The sequence below is a fragment of the Nothobranchius furzeri genome, chromosome 19 (assembly GCF_043380555.1).
Source record: "Nothobranchius furzeri strain GRZ-AD chromosome 19, NfurGRZ-RIMD1, whole genome shotgun sequence".
NCBI classification, from domain to species: Eukaryota; Metazoa; Chordata; class Actinopteri; order Cyprinodontiformes; family Nothobranchiidae; genus Nothobranchius; species Nothobranchius furzeri.
In genome coordinates, this window is record NC_091759.1 from 191,583 (window position 1) to 210,053 (window position 18,471).

At 42.7% G+C, this 18,471-nt stretch overlaps 1 protein-coding gene across 1 annotated transcript in view; it reads right to left on the minus strand.

The window, feature by feature from the left end:
• fam91a1 (family with sequence similarity 91 member A1) overlaps positions 1–9,664 on the minus strand; it is a 39,325-nt gene extending 29,661 nt beyond the window's left edge. Inside the window, exons 1-5 of the mRNA XM_054745185.2 lie at positions 9,378–9,664; positions 8,638–8,722; positions 8,150–8,301; positions 3,747–3,804; positions 1,819–1,886 (exon numbers count right to left, since the gene is read on the minus strand). Of these exons, the coding sequence (XP_054601160.1) occupies positions 1,819–1,886; positions 3,747–3,804; positions 8,150–8,301; positions 8,638–8,722; positions 9,378–9,449 (435 nt within the window). The 5' untranslated portion in view covers positions 9,450–9,664. The remainder of the gene's footprint in view (positions 1–1,818; positions 1,887–3,746; positions 3,805–8,149; positions 8,302–8,637; positions 8,723–9,377) is intronic.
• Positions 9,665–18,471: the final 8,807 nt, after the last annotated feature.

Consider the following 18,471-nt stretch of genomic DNA (forward strand, 5'->3'; position numbering starts at 1 on the left):
GGACAGCTGTTAAGTCAGAAGTCTTCCCCATGATTGTGGTGCCTTCAAAACAAGACTGAGGGACCTTTTAAAGGCCTTTGCAGGTGTTTTGAGTAAATCAGCTGATTAGAGTGGCAGCAGGTGTCTTCTATATTCAGCCTTTTCAGAATATTCTAATTTTTTGAGATACCAAATTTGGAGTTTTCATTAGTTGTCACTTATGAATATCAAATTTAAATGTAATGAACATTGGAAATACATTGGTCTGTGTGCATTGCATGAATATAATGTACAAGTTTCACGTTTTGAATGGAATTACTGAAATATTTTCAACCTTTTGATGATATTCTAATTTACTGGCCAGCACCTGTATTATCTTCCTGCATCTCCTCTCAATCCTAAAGAAAAACTGCTACCTGGGTTCATATATATTCACCTCATGAGTTACCTTTGAACTGCAGTTCTAAAAGATCTACCGACCGCAAAAACAGCGGAGCGCTTGCTGTTTGCCGGCCGCATCAGTGATCTGTGCGTCGGAGGACAAGGTGATGCGCGCAGCGCCCCGCTCCACAGCATGCAGCGAAATGCATCAGGCGCGAATAAAAGACAGAAAACATTAAAGGAAATGAACTGACATGAACGATTGCGTGTTAAATTAGTTTTTGAGGTGGCGACACCTGATTGTTACTGTGGCCGTGCTCAGGAGGCAGATCTACCGACCGCGAAAACAGCTGAGCGCTCCCTGCTGTGATCTGTGCGTCGGAGGACAAGGTGAAGCGCCCCGCTCCACAGCAGCGATACACATCAGGCGCAAATAAAAGACAGAAAACATTAAAGGAAATGAACCGACATGAACAATCGCGTGTCAGTACCTACGGTCCGGCACAGCGCGTTGCTGATCACAGAGAATGTGATAATACGATAATTCATGGTTTCACAGACGCGGAAGTGATAGCGTCGGTGAAACGCCGGCTGCTCTAGGAAACCCCCGAGCGTTCGAGCGTCAACGAAGTGACACGGAAATGCCGGGCTTTCCAGAAGTAAGTAAGATAACTTACTATGAGCTGATAGTTCGTTGGATTGATTGGTAGGTTGGAAACTCTGATCATGAATCTGAAGAAACGATGACTGAGCTGGAAAGGCGACTTCCGTTTATAGCCGCGGTTTGTGACGTAGGTGCGACGTGGAGGGAATCCCCGCGAGGGGCATGCTGGGAGTCCCTACTTCGCGGATTTTCACCTATCGCGGCCAGGTCTGGAACGCATCTACCGCGATAAACGAGGGATTACTGTAGTTCATACACCCCCTACTGCTGCTCTCCAGAGTGTTCTGCAGCATAATCAGCACGTTCTCTTTGAACTTGATAGTGTAATGACCTGGCTGGGGTTGTAAGCCAGGTGCATTCTGGGTAATGTGTTATATGTGTTTCCTATCGTTCTGCTAGTTCCTATGTGCTGATTTGCGTGTTGTGTGAGTGTTATGTAAGCCACAGGGAAGGTGATGTGTGTTCTGTGGAGCGGGTTGAATTAGCATGGTTAACTGACACCATGACTCTGTGTGGTAGGAGCGTGATAGAGGATCGTGTCTGTAGCGTTACAAAGCGTTGAAGAAAAAGCCTAATAAAGGTCTGCGTGAACCCCTAGTGCCCCCTGCTGGTTGATTTGGGGACTATAACCCTGCTGCTGGGACGCTCGTACTTGCTCGTTACCACATTCCATCCGGCCACAATAAGAGACCGGCCATTATTTACCTCTGCTGACTCCGACACCGGCCAAAATTGGAGACCCGGCCTTTAATTGAATACCGGCTTGTATTAGAGGATTTACGGTATGATCTTACTTTTGAGGACCTGCACTGGTTCATGAGGTCGATGTACTGGTTTCTCCCAATGCCGAGCAGCCTCAGGCCTGAAATGAGACGAGAAACCTTGGCTTTAGACAAATACTCCCAGCAGGAGGAATTAACATTCATGATATCCAAACATCTCACCTCTGATTGGCTAATAGCTATGCGACTCTTCCACTGCTTCCGTTTGCTCTTGTGTCTTGGGTAAAAAAGGCTAAATTGATGTTTTAGCTCCACAAATATTACTTGCTAATGGTTAGCTTTTATTAGCCGATATTAGCTTTGCTTTATTCAGAGGAAACATCGTGTAACCTTCAGCAAAACTTCCCCTGACCTCTACACTACACCTCTAAATGTTGTAGCTATGCTCTGATGCCACCTAGTGTTCAGTACTAGAAATATACTCATTAAAGTATGGGGCGACGGTGGCACAGGAGTTAAGTGCTCGCCTCGCAATCGGAAGGTCGCAGGTTCGAGCCCCGCTCAGTCTGTCGCTGTCGTTGTGTCCTTGGGCAAGACACTTAACCCACGTTGCCTGCTGGTGGTGGTCGGAGGGACCGGTGGCACCAGTGCTCGGCAGCCTCGTCTCTGTCAGTGCGCCCCAGGGCAGCTGTGGCTACATTGTAGCTCATCCCCACCAGTGTGTGAATGTGTGTGTGAATGGGTGAATGACTGATTGTGTTGTAAAGCGCCTTGGGGGGTTCCAGGACTCTAGAAGGCGCTATATCAAATACAGGCCATTTACCATTTAAAGTGCGGCTATGTCATCTGTGTCTCACTCACATTATTTTAAAATAAACGCTTGGCAGGGTATCTGCAGGTTTAAGGGAGCCAAATTTAAGACTTTTTAAGACCCTTTTTAAGGCCACTTTGACCAAATTTAAGCTATTTTTAAAATTAAATTTAAGCTATAAGTTCCAGCTATTGCCTGGAACCGGTGCTAACCACGTCGTGAACGTGGGATTAACCATCCAGTTACCATTAAACTTGCACTTCCCCATGGCACAAACTCCCACTAGCTTAACCAGCTAATGTGCTCATCTAAAAACAGCCCCCTTTCACAACCAGCTGAATGTGTACGGTTCCGCTTACGCCAACATCGTACACAAAAAATGCTGAACACCAACTAGAAATTCACAAAAATTTTTATAGAAATAAAATAATCTTGTTTTTTGGGTCTTTGGTAATTTAAGACCTTTGGAAACTGGATTTAAGGATTATTTGTCATTTTTAAGGATTTTCAAGGCCTTAAATTTGGAAAAGCAAATTTAAGACTTTTAAAGACTTTTTAAGGACCCGCGGATACCCTGGCTTGGGGACAAATTTTCTTCATCGATTAAAATGTGATTAATCAAGATTAATTGATTACAAAGCCTCTAATTAATTAGATTATTTGTATAGAGTCCCACCTGTAGTATTCATTAAACCCTTGAAACTATTCCACAGAAGCATGCGACATAAACCCACTACTGTGGTGAGTAAACAAGAAACGCCAATGATTTTTCATGAGATCTTTCTGACACTGGAATAAACAAAAGTCTGTGTTTACATTCAGCCTTTCATCATCAGAGCACATTGTTCCAAAGGAGAGGATCCAGTGGCTCATGGAAAAATGTTGCTGACCGTTTCAGCAGAAATGTTGTTTGACCCAACCGTTTGAAGAAAAGCATGTTGCACCTTCCCACCCTCTTCGCATTTGACAGCTCTACTTATTAAAGGGTTAAAAGTCAAGCGCTTGAATGATGACCGCAAAGAAATAAGCCATAGGACAAGTCAAAGTCCAATGACATTTTCCTATGACCTCTTGACCTTTTCTGATCACTCAGATTCCTCAACCCTTGTGTAAAACTGTATTACATGGTGTTTTAACCTGATAGGAAGTATGGGATGATGTGGGAGTGGATGGGAAGGAAAAAACTCACAGTCAGCAGCAGTGAAGTTGGGCAAGGAGTCATAACTCTTCTCACTGTTCATTATATCCTGGAGGCACAAAAAGACAAAGAAGACAGGAGAAAGAGAAAAGATGAATTAAAACATATTTTCCTCTCTCCTTTCCGTGTCCCCTGGTGCTGATTAATAACAGGATTATCTGATTTGAGCTGCCGGGCTAATTTCCACTCCCCGCTCTCATTAAGTTCTCACGATGGATTAGCAGAATGTGACACGGCTTTCAGCGGTTATTTAGTCGCCACAATTTAGGCTCAGAGGAGTTTAGTTTAGCTCTACTGGGTCAGCTGAGAACTAAAATGTTTGGTGGGAAATGTTGCAGCTGGTCTGAGCACACATAAATAGATTGTCCACTGGTGTTTCAGTAATCTAACGAGAAAATCTCAGAGGAGAAGGAGGAGAAACCGGCTGATCTGGGTATCTGACAGACTGCTTCTCTGTGCCAGCCTCAGTCAACAGACCGAGCTTTATTAAGAAGTGTGAGCCGTCATGCAGACGAGGCCCAAACTGACTGCAGAGCGAGCAGCGTAGCATCTTCCTGGGTGTTGCTGTCCTGGGATCAGTCATGTGTCTCCTTGAGCTGCTATGGAAGACTTTAGTGGACATTAATGGGCACCTAGAGCCTGCTGGAGGCCACATCTATCAGTATATATATTATTCTAGACAAAATATGTCTATATACCAAAGAAAAACTTTTCAGCTACATTTTCCTATTTGGGTGAACGAGGCAATCATGCAATGTTTTTTTTTTTTTTTTACGTACAAACGTTTGTGTATTTTTGGGTGCAATTCAAACGTCGACCACTAGTTGGCAGCAGTGTGCAGTGGGTTTTGTTTCTACCACTGAAATGTAAATCCCTCAATAATGGTTCAGATACCTCATGTTAAACATGTTAAGTATCAGTTTGGACGCTAATGACGTCTGACTGAATGTATCGCAATATATCGTGATACATATCATATCGGCAGAATTTCACCAACACACATCCCTAGTTAGCACTACAGCTAGGCGATGAATCAAAAATTTATCGTTATCGAACTTTCTGACTCTAACTGATTATCACTTTCCCATGTCAATAAACTTGGTAATAAAAAACTGAAAGGTGTGTGTAGGTTGGCGACGTTCTTGTCCTTTTAAAAAGCTGTACCACCTTGAGTCACATGACAATGTGACTTGACGTAATACACATGACAGCCCCACCTAGTGGACAACTTTAGTTTTTGCGCACACCTATAGTTATCGTCCATTTATCATCATCGCCGTGAATTCCTCAATATACTGTGATTTTGATTTTAGGCCGTATCGCCCAGCCCTAGTTGGCATTGTTAAGATGTCATTTATCTTAAACAAGCTATTTTCGTCAGCCTGAATTTATACCTGGAAATAAAATGCTTTGTTTCAGCAAAACTCCGCCCATACCTCTCCAACAAAACGTGCCTATAACAGCGTCTTAGGCATAGGGATGGGTACCTTTGACGTTTGAATCGATACGGATACCAATTCCCGGTACCTACGAATCGATACCAGCACTTAACAGTATCAACTTTCAATACTTTTGAGTGTTTAATAATTATTTAAATATACATTATTTTCCCAATATTTAACCATATTTGAAAAATATCATAATAACAAACTACTGTTTGTATCTTATCATCATAGTGTTGTACAAAATTCTTCAATATGAAAACCTTTAACAACAGTTTTTAAATGACGCAAAAACAAACCCAGCGCCATGGACTCTTATTCCGCTTCCATGCCCTCTGGAATGACTATTGGGCCATTCCCATCTGTACCGGGACGGCTCGGGCCAGGCCGGGTAGCGTAGGTTGTTTACATATCTGGGTGGCCTGGTATTTTTCCGGGCCAACCAAGGCTCATTCTCAGCCCTCTTCTCGAGGGGGTCTGCTTCAGGCCGACCAGGGCCAACACACCCACTGCTGACAGCAAATTCACACCTTCCATTAGAGCAAGCCTCTGATTGGTGGGTAGAATCAGCCCACATGGGCTTACGGCAAGGATGTGTGGAATCAACCGGGCCAGGCTGGGGCCGACCGGGGCTACCCGGCCCGGGCCGACCCGGTACAGATGGGAATGGCCCATAAGATGAGGAGACCATGTATTATAAACCACTGGACTACCAAGTGACAATAGTCACCTCAGCTACATATCCTGTGCTCGCCAGGGGAAGCAGAACCCAGACCAGATTTAAGGGAGGAGCAGGGCCGGGTGTCGGAAAACTGTATTACTTACAACTTTTTCATTCTGGCTTTTCAGGAATTTCAAAATAAAATTCAAATTTTGCAGCTGAAACAGGAAAATGCATAAAAGCAGCCAAAAACGAGTTTGGAGGTATTCTTCATTAGGAAACAACCCTAACCCTAAATAAAATGATCATTTTCCTGATGATAGGGCTGCAACAACGAATCGATAAATTCGATGAAAATCGATTACTAAAAGTGTTGGCAACGAATTGCGTCATCGATTCGTTGTGTTGCGCAACTCTTCCAAAAGCCCCCTCCCCTCCCGCCCGCCGTTGCGCGCAGACCGGTGGAGAGCCAGCAGGTGTTTGTAAGAGGAACATGGCAGAAGCAGCGAGACCCCCAAAAAGTAAAAACTTCTAAAGTTTGGGAGCATTTTCAGTTAAATCAGGCGAAGACATGCAACGTTTGTAGGTCAGACTTAGCATGGCATGGGGATACTACGGTGATGATGCAGCGTCTTAAACGCAAGCATGTCAGAATCATCAGCGAGGAAGGAGAGAGCTCGGTGTCCGGGTAAGTTAAAAACTTTTCAAAAGTGATTCACCCAAGCTCCGGATTATTACACAGGCTAGACATGCCCTAAGCTCGTAAAAAAAAGTCTTTAAAATTGTAAGCGCGACGCTATTAGATATGCGGGGGGGGGGGGTTCCGCCGTCACATTCCCGCAGAAACTGGTTGATCACACTGGGGCCAGACTACTAACTTGTGGCTTTACAACCACAATGTCCTCAGAAGCGAAAACGCTTTTAAAAGGGAGGGAGGAGTCCTAACTGTTGCTGCAGGCGTGTTGTGTGAGAGTGCAGTTATATACTGGTTAATATATTTTTGGGTTCAGTTGCTTTCATGTGGCCTAATGTGAGTCCATTTGGGATCATTGGAATGATCAGCAGCATTTCTTGATGTGACTTTATGGCAGTTGCCCAGGGCATCATCACAAGGAGGATGGCATTCATTTACTTTTGTTTTATTTGGTATTTTTCTGTCATTTTTGGAAATAGTGATTAATTTTGATTAATTCACAGCCTATGTTTAATTACATTTAAAAATTAGTTGTTTGACATCCCCAATTATAATAAATATCTACAGATGAGATCAAACAAAACAGATGAGAATTGCCCTTAAAGAGCAAGTCACCCCCAAATACTTTTTTTTGCTGATAGACTAAATAAACGAGTGTCTAATCATGCTGCAGACACGTGTCGTCAATAATTTGGCACTTCAGTGCATCTTAGTTAAAATTTAAATATTCTGCCTAAAACTGGCAGTGTTGTGCCGTTGTCAGGTAAAAACTCTGCACTGTATTTTAATTTAAATCTGCCACCGCTATTGGCTAAGAAGTATGCTATGATGTAAACTGGTACATTATGATGTCACAATGCTGTCGTGACCCTGAGTGTGTGTGTATTTGTTAGCGGCTCCGCCCTCTCGGTCTGCCAGGCAACAGCATGTGTTGCATTTTTCAAACATGAAGCGGGAGTGGAGTTGGACTCTGGTAGGGGTTGACTTGCTCTTTAAGCTGTTTAACTTGGACCAAGCATTTTAGGTCACAGATAGGTGTAGCTTAGGGTCTCTGTTTATACACCTTATAAGACAATTTAGGTGATGGCATGTTGTTTTTCTGCTATTGAACTGTTTTCTAATAATGTTGTGTTTAATAAAGTGAGGGAAGGAGAAAAATAACGTTTCCCTAGCAGTTTTTAAAAATGTCACTATGTAATCCGATTAATCGATTAATCGTGTCGAGACCCCATCCGATTAATCGATTGTCCAAATAATCGTTTGTTGCAGCCCTACCTGATGACAACATAAAAACACACCTCATAGTTTTATTCTTGCTGCTTTATGTTTAAACGTTGACCTTCTAACAAGTTTAGCTGTGATTAATTAGGTAAAAGAAGTCGTGGTCTCATTGCAAGTTGTGATTGTTTCAAATAGTACAACCTGGTCCTGAACGGGATATTGTTGCATCCCTTTTCTTTCACAGACAGAAGACATAACACACGGTCTGTCTTACATGTTCATGTGATGTCAAAAGGTACAAAGAGCTGCTATTCCAACAAAAAACATAATGGCGCTCATCTTTCCCTCTCTAAACATTCATCTTTCATCTGCTTACCTCCATTATTCCTATGTAATATGAGAAGGGAGTGACTCGCAGGCCTTTGACCATGATGTCAGAGAGGTGGTAGGGGTACAGCATCAGGTGGTCCCGGCTGTACTTCAGCAGCTCCTCATAATACTTGCGTTCGTCCTTCCTCATGTGGCGAACTGTTGGTTAGACACACACACACAGGTATAAGAGGTGTGTGTGTTTGCTTAAATAAACGGTTCCAGACGATCCGTATCTGATCAATACGAGCTGAAGCAGGATTCACTTATCTGTGGCAACCAAGCCACAATTGATTACTTAAAGTGAATATTACAGAGAAATTAGCTAAGGTAATACACATTTTTATTGATTACCAGTCAGTTTTATGCTGTAATCACTCTTCTGTAGTCTAAATTCATTCACATAAATGTGTAAAAATACAGGATTTATTACAGTTTCCACATGTATCCATCATCTGCTTTACACTGGAAGGTGTTTAGGATAAACTGGCTCACCTAGGTTATTGCGGAACCGCAGCTGGTTGCGGATGCTGTACAGGAGCACATGTTTCTCATACTCACGCTGCGAGTTTCCCAAACTCTGTAATGAGAAAGCAGCAGCGTGGCGGTGATTATCGAGGTAGGATTGCAGTCAGGCAGCCAAATCAAGACGCTTTCCTCCTAAGAAGAGTACATTTCTTTAGCAGAAAATCAAAGTTAAACTTGAAAAGACAAATTTAAATTTATCTAAATCATCACCCTTGTTTACAAAATGAAATGTTAATCATGCAGGTTGTCCTTCAGCCACAAAAACCCTGCAGGAAGAAAATAAGTAGTTGTTTGCATGAGCGAGGCCTTTTGAATGGGGGAGGCAATCAGCACAAAAGCCTTATGATGCATGTTGCAGCCCCTCTGCTTCCCACGACGTTTGTAGGAGGGATTTAAGAAGGCTCTGCATGAAAAGATAACCTTCATGCTGTTATTACTCGAGGCTGCAAGGACAAAACAAAACTGAGGTGTGTGGGTGCCAAATGTGCAGGTGGCACCCAAAGTGTTAAGATCACGAGGCGCCAGAGAAGTTAAGCAGGGGCAGCTGATTCCGTCGGTGATGCTGGACAGTTATGGCTCCGGTGAGATGGTGGGAGCCCTGCGGAGGAGACACTGCCTGAATGACACGGGTCCAGCCTCCGCCTCGCCTCCCCGCCCTCCTCTCACCGGCCCGAGCCCCGCTCGGTTGAAACGTTAAATCACGGTACCTGTTTGACATTAGCTGGGAGCTTGTTCCACGGATAATTCTGCCTGATGTGAAATTCCACGTCCGTGTTCATCGCTAGCTAACAGGCTAGCTGGCTAAAGGCAGGATTCGTCGACTCGAACGGAAACGGGCTGTCCGGGCGAGTCTACGGCGACTTCCGCCCTCCCGACACCCGACGAGCTAGCGGAGTGGAGCCGCTGTTAGAGGAGAGGTTTTACCCGGTGGTGTTTTCCCCTTTACAATAAACGGGAACTTCCTTGTTGTATTTTCGAAAGAGGCGTTCGTCACGCTCGTGGCTACTTCCGTCACTTCCGGTTGAGGCGTAGAGTAGAGTGGACCTCCAGGGCGGGAAAACTCACCACTGTCAAATTAAATCAAATCATTCAGCTTTGTTTATAACGCTTGTTTTTCATCTTAAAGTGACGAGTTCAGATCTTTATAAGTGGGTTCCTGTAGAAGGTTGAGGAAAAATTAGCAGCTCAGTTCTGTGAACAACCTGAGTGTGAAGAAACATAGATTAGTTTTCTGATGATTGGTAAACGGCCTGTATCTACAACCCCCCAAGGCTGTTCACAGCACAGTCATCATTCACACACTAGTGGTGATGAGCTACATTGTAGCCGCAACTGCCCTGAGACACACTGAGGCTGCCAAGGACTGGCACCACCGGTCCCTCCGACCACCAGCAGCAGTAACTCTGTAGGAAATTATATCAGCAGATGTCGCCAAACAACAGGCATTCAGTTCAATTCAATTCAGTATATTTAAATAGCGCCAAATCACGACAAGAGTCGTCTCATGGAACTCCACGAAGTATCTGTAAAGCCATGCTTTCGTTCTTTTTTAAACACAGAAACAGTTTTGTTTACCTGTTTGTAGCTACGGTTTCGCCGACAGCTGCCGGCTTCTTCAGGCTGACGCTGATGGTGGCGCGTCACTTCCTTCTCCGTTTATCTGCGGGCAGCAGAGGACGTTGTCGCCCTCTACTGCCCGCTCTCCCCTCTCCGACGATGCAGTCCCATGCGTGGTCCAGCGTGTAAACTCCGTCGTCCCTGTTCATGGTCCCACATCCACGTCTCCTTATCTCTATTGCTTCCTTGATCCATCTTTTGTATTTTTGTTGTTCAGTGGTTATGATCCGTGTGCTGTCCCAGTCCATTATATGGTTTTCTCTTAAGCAATGATCTGCCCGCAGATAAACGGAGAAGGAAGTGACGCGCCACCATCAGCGTCAGCCTGAAGAAGCCGGCAGCTGTCGGCGAAACCGTAGCTACAAACAGGTAAACAAAACAGTTTCTGTGTTTAAAAAAGAACGAAAGCATGGATTTACAAAGACACAGCAAGAACACACCTAAGATATCTGTAAAGCGTTCGTGAAGTTGGAAGAGTCACTGGTGACGTGGAATGGAAGGAAAACCAAAATAAGCAGTGTTCACGCAGCTTTAAAATCACAGTTTCTAAACTCCCAAAGCAGAAAAAAGCAGCAGAAATCCATCCACAAAGCTGCAATTTATGTTTGTGGTCTCCTACAGAGCACTGTAAAAACCACTGGTCCTTAAACGCCGCTTTTTATGTCACACATCTGCTACTGCCATCCGCCGAATGGATTAGATTACGATATACTGTATTTTGACAGCATAAAACATTTAAATATTTATTAATGACCATTTTTGTCATTTTTTCTGGAACTGCGCTGCTCTGGGTGGCTGCATGTTGGAGTAGCTCTGTGGACTATATGTAAGTTTTGCCTTTTCTTGGGCAATTTTTCTTCTAGTTTCTCAAGAAAAACTTTTTTTTTTGGACACTTTACTTTTCTGTTTCTGGTGCTGTTAATCTAGGAGGATTTTTACAGCTTTTTTTTAGCTTTTTTCACTTTTTGAGCATTTGTTATGATGCGTAACCATGGCAACAAGCTGGTTTACAATCGGGAGCAGCTGATTAACATTGGAAAGGCTGAAATAATACCTCAACTGAAGCCACAAATCCCAAATGAGCTAAAACGCAAGAAGCGTGGATGCAGAGTGGGAGCAAAACGGAGACAGAGAAAGAGGAAATTCAAACCATCTCTTCCATCGATCATAATGGGCAATGTGAGATCACTGGCCAACAAGATGGAGGAACTCCAAGCCCTTTCAAGGACTCAGCCAGAGTTTCGGCAGTATCGGAACCGCTGGAGGAGATAATGCAAAGAAGGATTCTCCAGAGAATCAAGAAAATGATGGACAAGCATTATCTTCACAAGACTGTCCGACAACGGAAGAGTGTCTTCAGTCAGAGGCTTCTTCAGTTTCGCTGCAACACTGACCGCTACTGGAGATCCTTCCTGCTAACAGCCATTGTAATATACAATAACTCTTTGATGACTTGATTATTATTATTATTCTGAGCTACTACAGCAATCAATTTCCCTCTGGGGTTAATAAAGTATTTTTGAATCGAACTGAATTGAATTGAATTTCCTCCAAACCAAGGCTGTTGACAAAGAAACTACAATAGGTAAGTATGCTGAAGTATTCCGAGGCAAATGTCTTTCAAAGAAAAACAAATGATATAAAAAAAACTATAGCAACCATTATAATATAGCAAAAAGTTGCAATAAAATACAAATACTACAAATAAATATAAAAATACAATACACAAGCTCCTATGAAACATCCTAACCCTAATCTGTGGGCGTAAAGATGTCACTTAGTAACTCAGTCGGTGTCGGATTTCTCTGTGTGACAAAGTCCACCAAAGTGCTGCGTGCTGTTTATGTAAGCATGTGCCAGCAGCTCACTTTCTTGTAGCTATGTTATTCAATCTGCCAACACCAAACTCCAGTTCCTTGACATACGATGCTAAATAAACCTGACAATAATTCATCTGGATGCTCCGCCAGTTGACCAGAGTGCAGAGATATAAGAGGGGCCTTCAAACAAGACCCCAGTCTGAGAGTGTTGAGCAAGTTACTTCAAAACTGTAATGCATTATTTATTACATGTTTCCCTCATTTAAAAGTAATTCATTACATTACAATATTACTGATTTTAAAATGTAAGGCATTGCACTACTTTTGCATTACTTTATGTTACTTTCACCAAAACAACTTCACTATGAATCTGGTCATGTGACGCTCAGTGAGCTCATGTGGAAAGTGATGTGGTGTCTGAGCTAGGATTGTTGTTAAAAACAGTCAGATATAATAACAGTGCTTTAAAATGATTGTTTATTAAATAAAAGCAACAACAATCTGTACTCTCAGCACGCTGCCATCTTATAGGGCCATCTGAGCAGGGAGTGAGGTGGTGGGGGCTCCAAGCCTATATTTGCCTTGGTCCCCAAATGCCTTGATACGGCCCTGGATGTGGGACTGACTTCTGGGGTGATCTGATTCTATCACATGTATAAATATTAAATGCTTATATATTATTGTTTTTCACTGGTTAAAATGTGTATTGGGGATAAATCTACCTACTTTTTTCTTTTCAAGCACTTTGTTTTGTTTTCTTGATTTTATGTGAATAATTTCCTGCCCTTTCTCTCTCTAACCTTCCTGCATGCTGCATGTTTTCTCCGTCTTCCAGAAAAACTGTTTCCTAGATTTCCTACTTTCTAACTAATCAGCCAAAGGGATCTACCGAATGCAAAAAAAAAAAAAAAAGCTTAATATGCGCTGCACTCCTGCAGCAATGAGTTGAAATCACCGGGGCACAGATTATGAACTCAGCTGAAAAGTACATGAAGTACCAGAGAATATGGGCTGATATAAACGAATCACAAACGAATGACTTTGTTTTGGTGGAGCGATTTTGTGAATATAACAGCGGGCGCGCGCAGGACACAGCTGGAGTATTTGAGCCATTACTGCCACGTCCTCTGTGCTCACAGAATGCCCGCAAAGCTGAGTCCATAAATTACGTCATATATGTGGATACTGGATCTTTTTTCAGGCTTCCCGCAATTTGAATTTTTAGGAAACCCACATCTTGATTCTGTGTTTAAAAATGTGTTGTAATTACCGCATTGCTGACATTTGTACAGAGTAAATATTACCATTTTCTTTCCCTGTAATGCCTTACATTACCACATTACAGCAAAAAGTTATGCATTACAGTAATTAATTACTTTTGTACCGCGTTACTCCCAACACTGTTTGGAACATGAGGTTTACTTTTATCTGGTGTGTAGGAGGAGGAAAATAGGACACACCGGGGAGAACAAAGATTTCGACATTAAATTAAAAAAATCACATCTTGCCTATTAATAAAATAACACTATAATTCTTAGTCTATATGTCACAGAATGAATGAATAACAGCTATAAAACTGAGTAAAAAGTTAACGTGAGAGATGATTAATAATGCACAATAAAACTAGCATTACTCAGTCTTCAATTTTGTAAATATCATTTAGCTTTTAGCATTTAGCATTTTTAGCTTTTAGCTTTTAGCATTTCAGTACATCTGTATTGTGATGTGTATTCTATCACCAGATTCTTGCCACTATGTACCCCAATTTAACCCTTTGATGCATGAATTATGAAATCTTCAACCATGATTTTTTTAACAATTTTTTTCATTCGTCTTTATGTGTGAATGAAACAAATTTCAACAAATATTTCTTGTAAAATTTTATAATTTACAAATAATTTATTACATGTCCACCTCAGTGGACAGCGTGTATTCTGATCATGAAATATGTTGGCTTGGCTTACTGAAGTCCAAATGGAGGGGCTCAAATGCAATAAAGTCTTCAACAGCTGTGCTTAATAGCAAAAACAAATAAATAACAATTTTGAGCACCTGTCCACTGTAGTGACCATTATGCACCAAAGGGTTAAACTGCTGTGCATGTCACACGCTTCTTCTATTGCTTTATTTAGGGTCCGTTTTATAACATTACTCGCTGTGATGGAAATACCATCAGTGCAACGAGTGCCTGGTCAAACAAGTAGTGCATATCTAAAGTCCCTATTTCTATTAACCCTTTGATGCATGAATTACGAAATCTTCAACTATGATTTTTTAACAATTTTTTTCATTCATCTTTAGGTGTGAATGAAACAAATTTCAACAAAAATTTATTGCAACATTTAATAATTTACAAATAATTTATTACATGTCCACCTCAGTGGACAGCGTGTGTTCTGAACATGAAATATGACTTACTGAAGTCCAAATGAAGGGGCTCAAATGCAATTAAGTCTTCAACTGCTGTACTCATTAGCAAATAAATAAATAAACCAGTTTTGAGTACCTGTCCACTGTAGCGACCATCATCCATCAAAGGGTTAAATGAAATTAACAAGAAACAAATAATAAAAACAAGAAATTCTAAAGCATATGAAGTTGTTTGAAGAAAATGCATAACATTGATGATAGCATTATTATTACCTTAATATTATTACAAATATTGAATTATTACTATTAATAATTTACATTAAACTAAAGCCCTTAATACCCCAAATCAATAAATTCAAAAGTGAAACATTTTCATTTCTGTTTTCTTGGTGAGGAAGTTAAAGGGTTAAAGACCAAGTTCACAGAGGAATGGTTTTTTACTTGTTATTTTTAAAATATGATCGCTCACTGTGAGATTACCATGCAGATTAAACATGAAAATAGTCTTCTATCCCTATTTCCTGCATTGGCCGAAGATAGAAGGGGAAACACTCGGATAAGAAAATCCACTTAGATATACGCCTGACTGAAAACTAGCATTCTTCAACTCACCCATTGGCTCATGACGGGGAAGGCTGTTGCAGATTTAGTATCCAGGAGAGAGCAGAGCACGTCTCGGCTGGTAGAAGCTAACTGTTAGCATTAGCAACTCCACAACATGGCAGAACTCCTTCAGGCTTTACTCATTTGTGGAGATAAAACATCAGAGTCAGTGATGTGTTGCTGCTAGCCAATCAGAGTGGAGATTTCCGAACATCAGGAAATAAGACTCCAAAACCTGTCGTGATCAGCTCACCTCTGCTCTAGTTCGTTTCTGGTTCCTGAAACAGGAGCGCCAGAACTTTTTCTCCTCAGAGATCAACTCACAAGTCATTCATTTATACTAGAGACCACGACACACGTGCTGAAAAAATGAGTGTCTCTTGCCCCATGCTTGCTGGAGATAGGCACCAACTCTACTGAGGACTAAGTGGTTAAGAAAATGAAATACAGGTTAAAGTCTTTGTAGAGCTCAGTGGCAGCCCCAAGGGGTGGCCAGGGGTGGTCGGGGCCACCCCAAGAAAATTGCTGGCAACCCTATTGGCCACACGGGAGAAGACACATGTTTCTTAATAAATCATATTAATGTTCACACAAACTATTAATTCATATAATTTGATCAGACAAAAACATAAAACCCAATAAAATTTACAAATTAAGAGTAAATAAATAATAAAGATTTTAAAAAGTATAAATGTTTCTCCTGCTCACCATTTTTAAAACAAAAGTTTAAAGAGCAAGTGACCCCTAAATCAACTTTTTTTCTGATGCGTGTCTAATTGTGCTGCAGACAAGTGTAGTCGATAGTTTTGCACTTTAGTGCATTTTCGTTTAAGTTTTAATTTTCTGCCTAAAACTGTCAGTGTTGTGCCATTGTCAGGTAAAAACTCTGCACTGCATTTGAATTTAAATCTGCCATTGCTATTGGCTAAGAGGTACCCTAGAACGTTAGCTGGTACCATATGATGTCACAATGTCATTATGATCCTGCGTGTGTGTATTTGTTAGCGGCTCCGACCTCTCGGTCTGCTAGGCAACAGCATTTGTTGCATTTTTCAAACAGGAAGTGGGAGTTGAGTAAGAATCTGGTAGGGGTGACTAGTAGAGCCCTGCACTGAGGCCCTAGGCCCTCGGGTCGGCCCGGCTCGACCGGGCTTCGGGCCAATGACTGTGTAATCACCTCGGACACAAGAAAAGATTCCCATCTGAACATCTGAGCTGGACACTGCTCAGTGCAGCTCACTGTCAGCGTGTACTACATAAGGTCCACAGCGAGCTGAAGAAGTGGAGAGGGGCTTGGAGCGCGTTGCAGAACCAGAGCGCATGCGGGAAGATTCCTCTGACTGAAGCGAGCGTTTTCCAAACCCTGTCTTTCAGAGAGACTTCTCACTTAGAAAATGTTCCCTGATTAAGAAACTTTGGCTGAATAGTGCTTGTTCCTGTCTCCAATTTGGCAACGCATCCAGGAGCCGTCTGAGGAGAAGCCCAGAATCTCACATCCTCCAGCTCAGGAAGCGCCTATGATTACGCACAAGCGTGACGCGTCAACCCGGTCTCACAGTAAGACCAGGCTGGACCTGTTCAGGTTTACGCAGACAATCTTTACATTTAGGATTGGCATACAGATGTAAAATGAATGCAGTAAAATATAAAGCATTTTATTTAAATATCCATTCATTATTTTACAAGCACAGAGAGCCGCATCAGATGGATGGAAGAGCCGCATGCGGCTCCAGAGCCGCGGATTGCTGACCCCTGACTGAAACGCAGCAGTAGAGCCCAGCGTGGGACTGTTTTCTTCATCCCGCTCCCGCTGAATTTCTGACCATTACCGCCTGCAAATGCAACGTGTATGTTACACTCCCGCCCGCAACCGCAAAACTTGGAGAAATTATTACCTCACAATAAAAGAGTTGTATTGAGTTTGCTTCCTCTCTGGTCCTGGAGAAAAAATGTCATTTTATAGGCTATACCAGGGGTTGGCAACCTGCGGCTCTTCCATCCATCTGATGCGGCTCTCTGTGCTTGTAAAATAATGAATGGATATTTAAATAAAATGCTTTATATTTTACTGCATTAATTTTACATCTGTAAGCCAATTCTAAATGTAAAGATTGTCTGCGTAAACCTGAACAGGTCCAACCCGGTCTTACTGTGAGACCGGGTAGACGCATCACGCTTGTGCGTAATCATAGGCGCTTTCTGAGCTGAAGATGTGAGATTCTGGGATTCTCCTCAGACGGCTCCTGGATGTGTCGCCACATTGGCGACAGGAACAAGCGCTATTCAGCCAAAGTTTCATAATCAGGGAACATTTTCTAAGTGACAAGTCTCTCTGAGAGACAGGGTTTGGAAAACACTCGCTTCAGTGGGAGGAACCTTCCCGCATGCGCTCTGGTTCTGCAATGCGCTCCAAGCCAATCTCCTTAACTTCAGCTGCACACCTTTTAACACATTGGTCAGGATTGACGCACTTTGTTTTCATTTAGCTGGTTAAAAAAAAGTCGGGCTCGGGTCGGGCCAGAGAATCCTGAAAACCTTTTCGGACCGGGTCGGGCTGGGGCTCCACCCCCTCGGGCCGTGCCGGACACGGGCTCAGATTTTAGGCCTGTGCAGGGCTCTAGTGTCTAGCTCTTTAAATCTATAGTTTTGTGAAACTTTTTGTGAAGATGAGGTGAATTAAATAAAGTGTTCTTAAATTCTACAATAAATCTTAAAATAACATTCCGAAGAACTGTTTGCAATGACTTTCTGAAGATAAAAAACGTGTTCTTCAAATTTGAGGTGAGAGTGTTGTTTTTAATAAAGGAGCATGCAATACGTCACAACAAACTCTCCCAGAGTTGCCACATGGTCCAAAGGGGGGTGCCACCCCCAAAGCTTTCTCTGGCCACCCCTTTCAAAATGATCTGGGGACGCCACTGGCAGCATGACAGGGAGATGCATCCGAAAAGATGGGACACAGAGGATTTCCGCACCTCCACACCATGATGAAATCTAGTTCTTAAAGCTGTTTATCCTGATCAACACGCCCCTTCAGCACCATCAATCAGCACCCACCTATATTTGCCTCCACCTGAAGTTTCAGCCAGTATAAAGGATGGGGAGGACAGGCTCAAACAAACTCTATAAGACGGAGCAAAGGGTACCAGCTCAGGGATGTTCTGACTGAGCACCAGCCTGGGTGGGCATGCACAATAGCTGATTCAGGCTCTTCTTCCTGGGGCTGCAATGCTCCCTCGACTGGACCCTGGAAGCGCCAAAGAGCTCCGTGTCACATGAGAGGCCCGGTGGAGTCGCGACGGGCCAGCGTACTATTCTTAGATGAAGGAATGTACACAGTGGCCTCATGGCAATCTCCGCAGCGCCTAACTGGAAAACCATGTCACTTCTC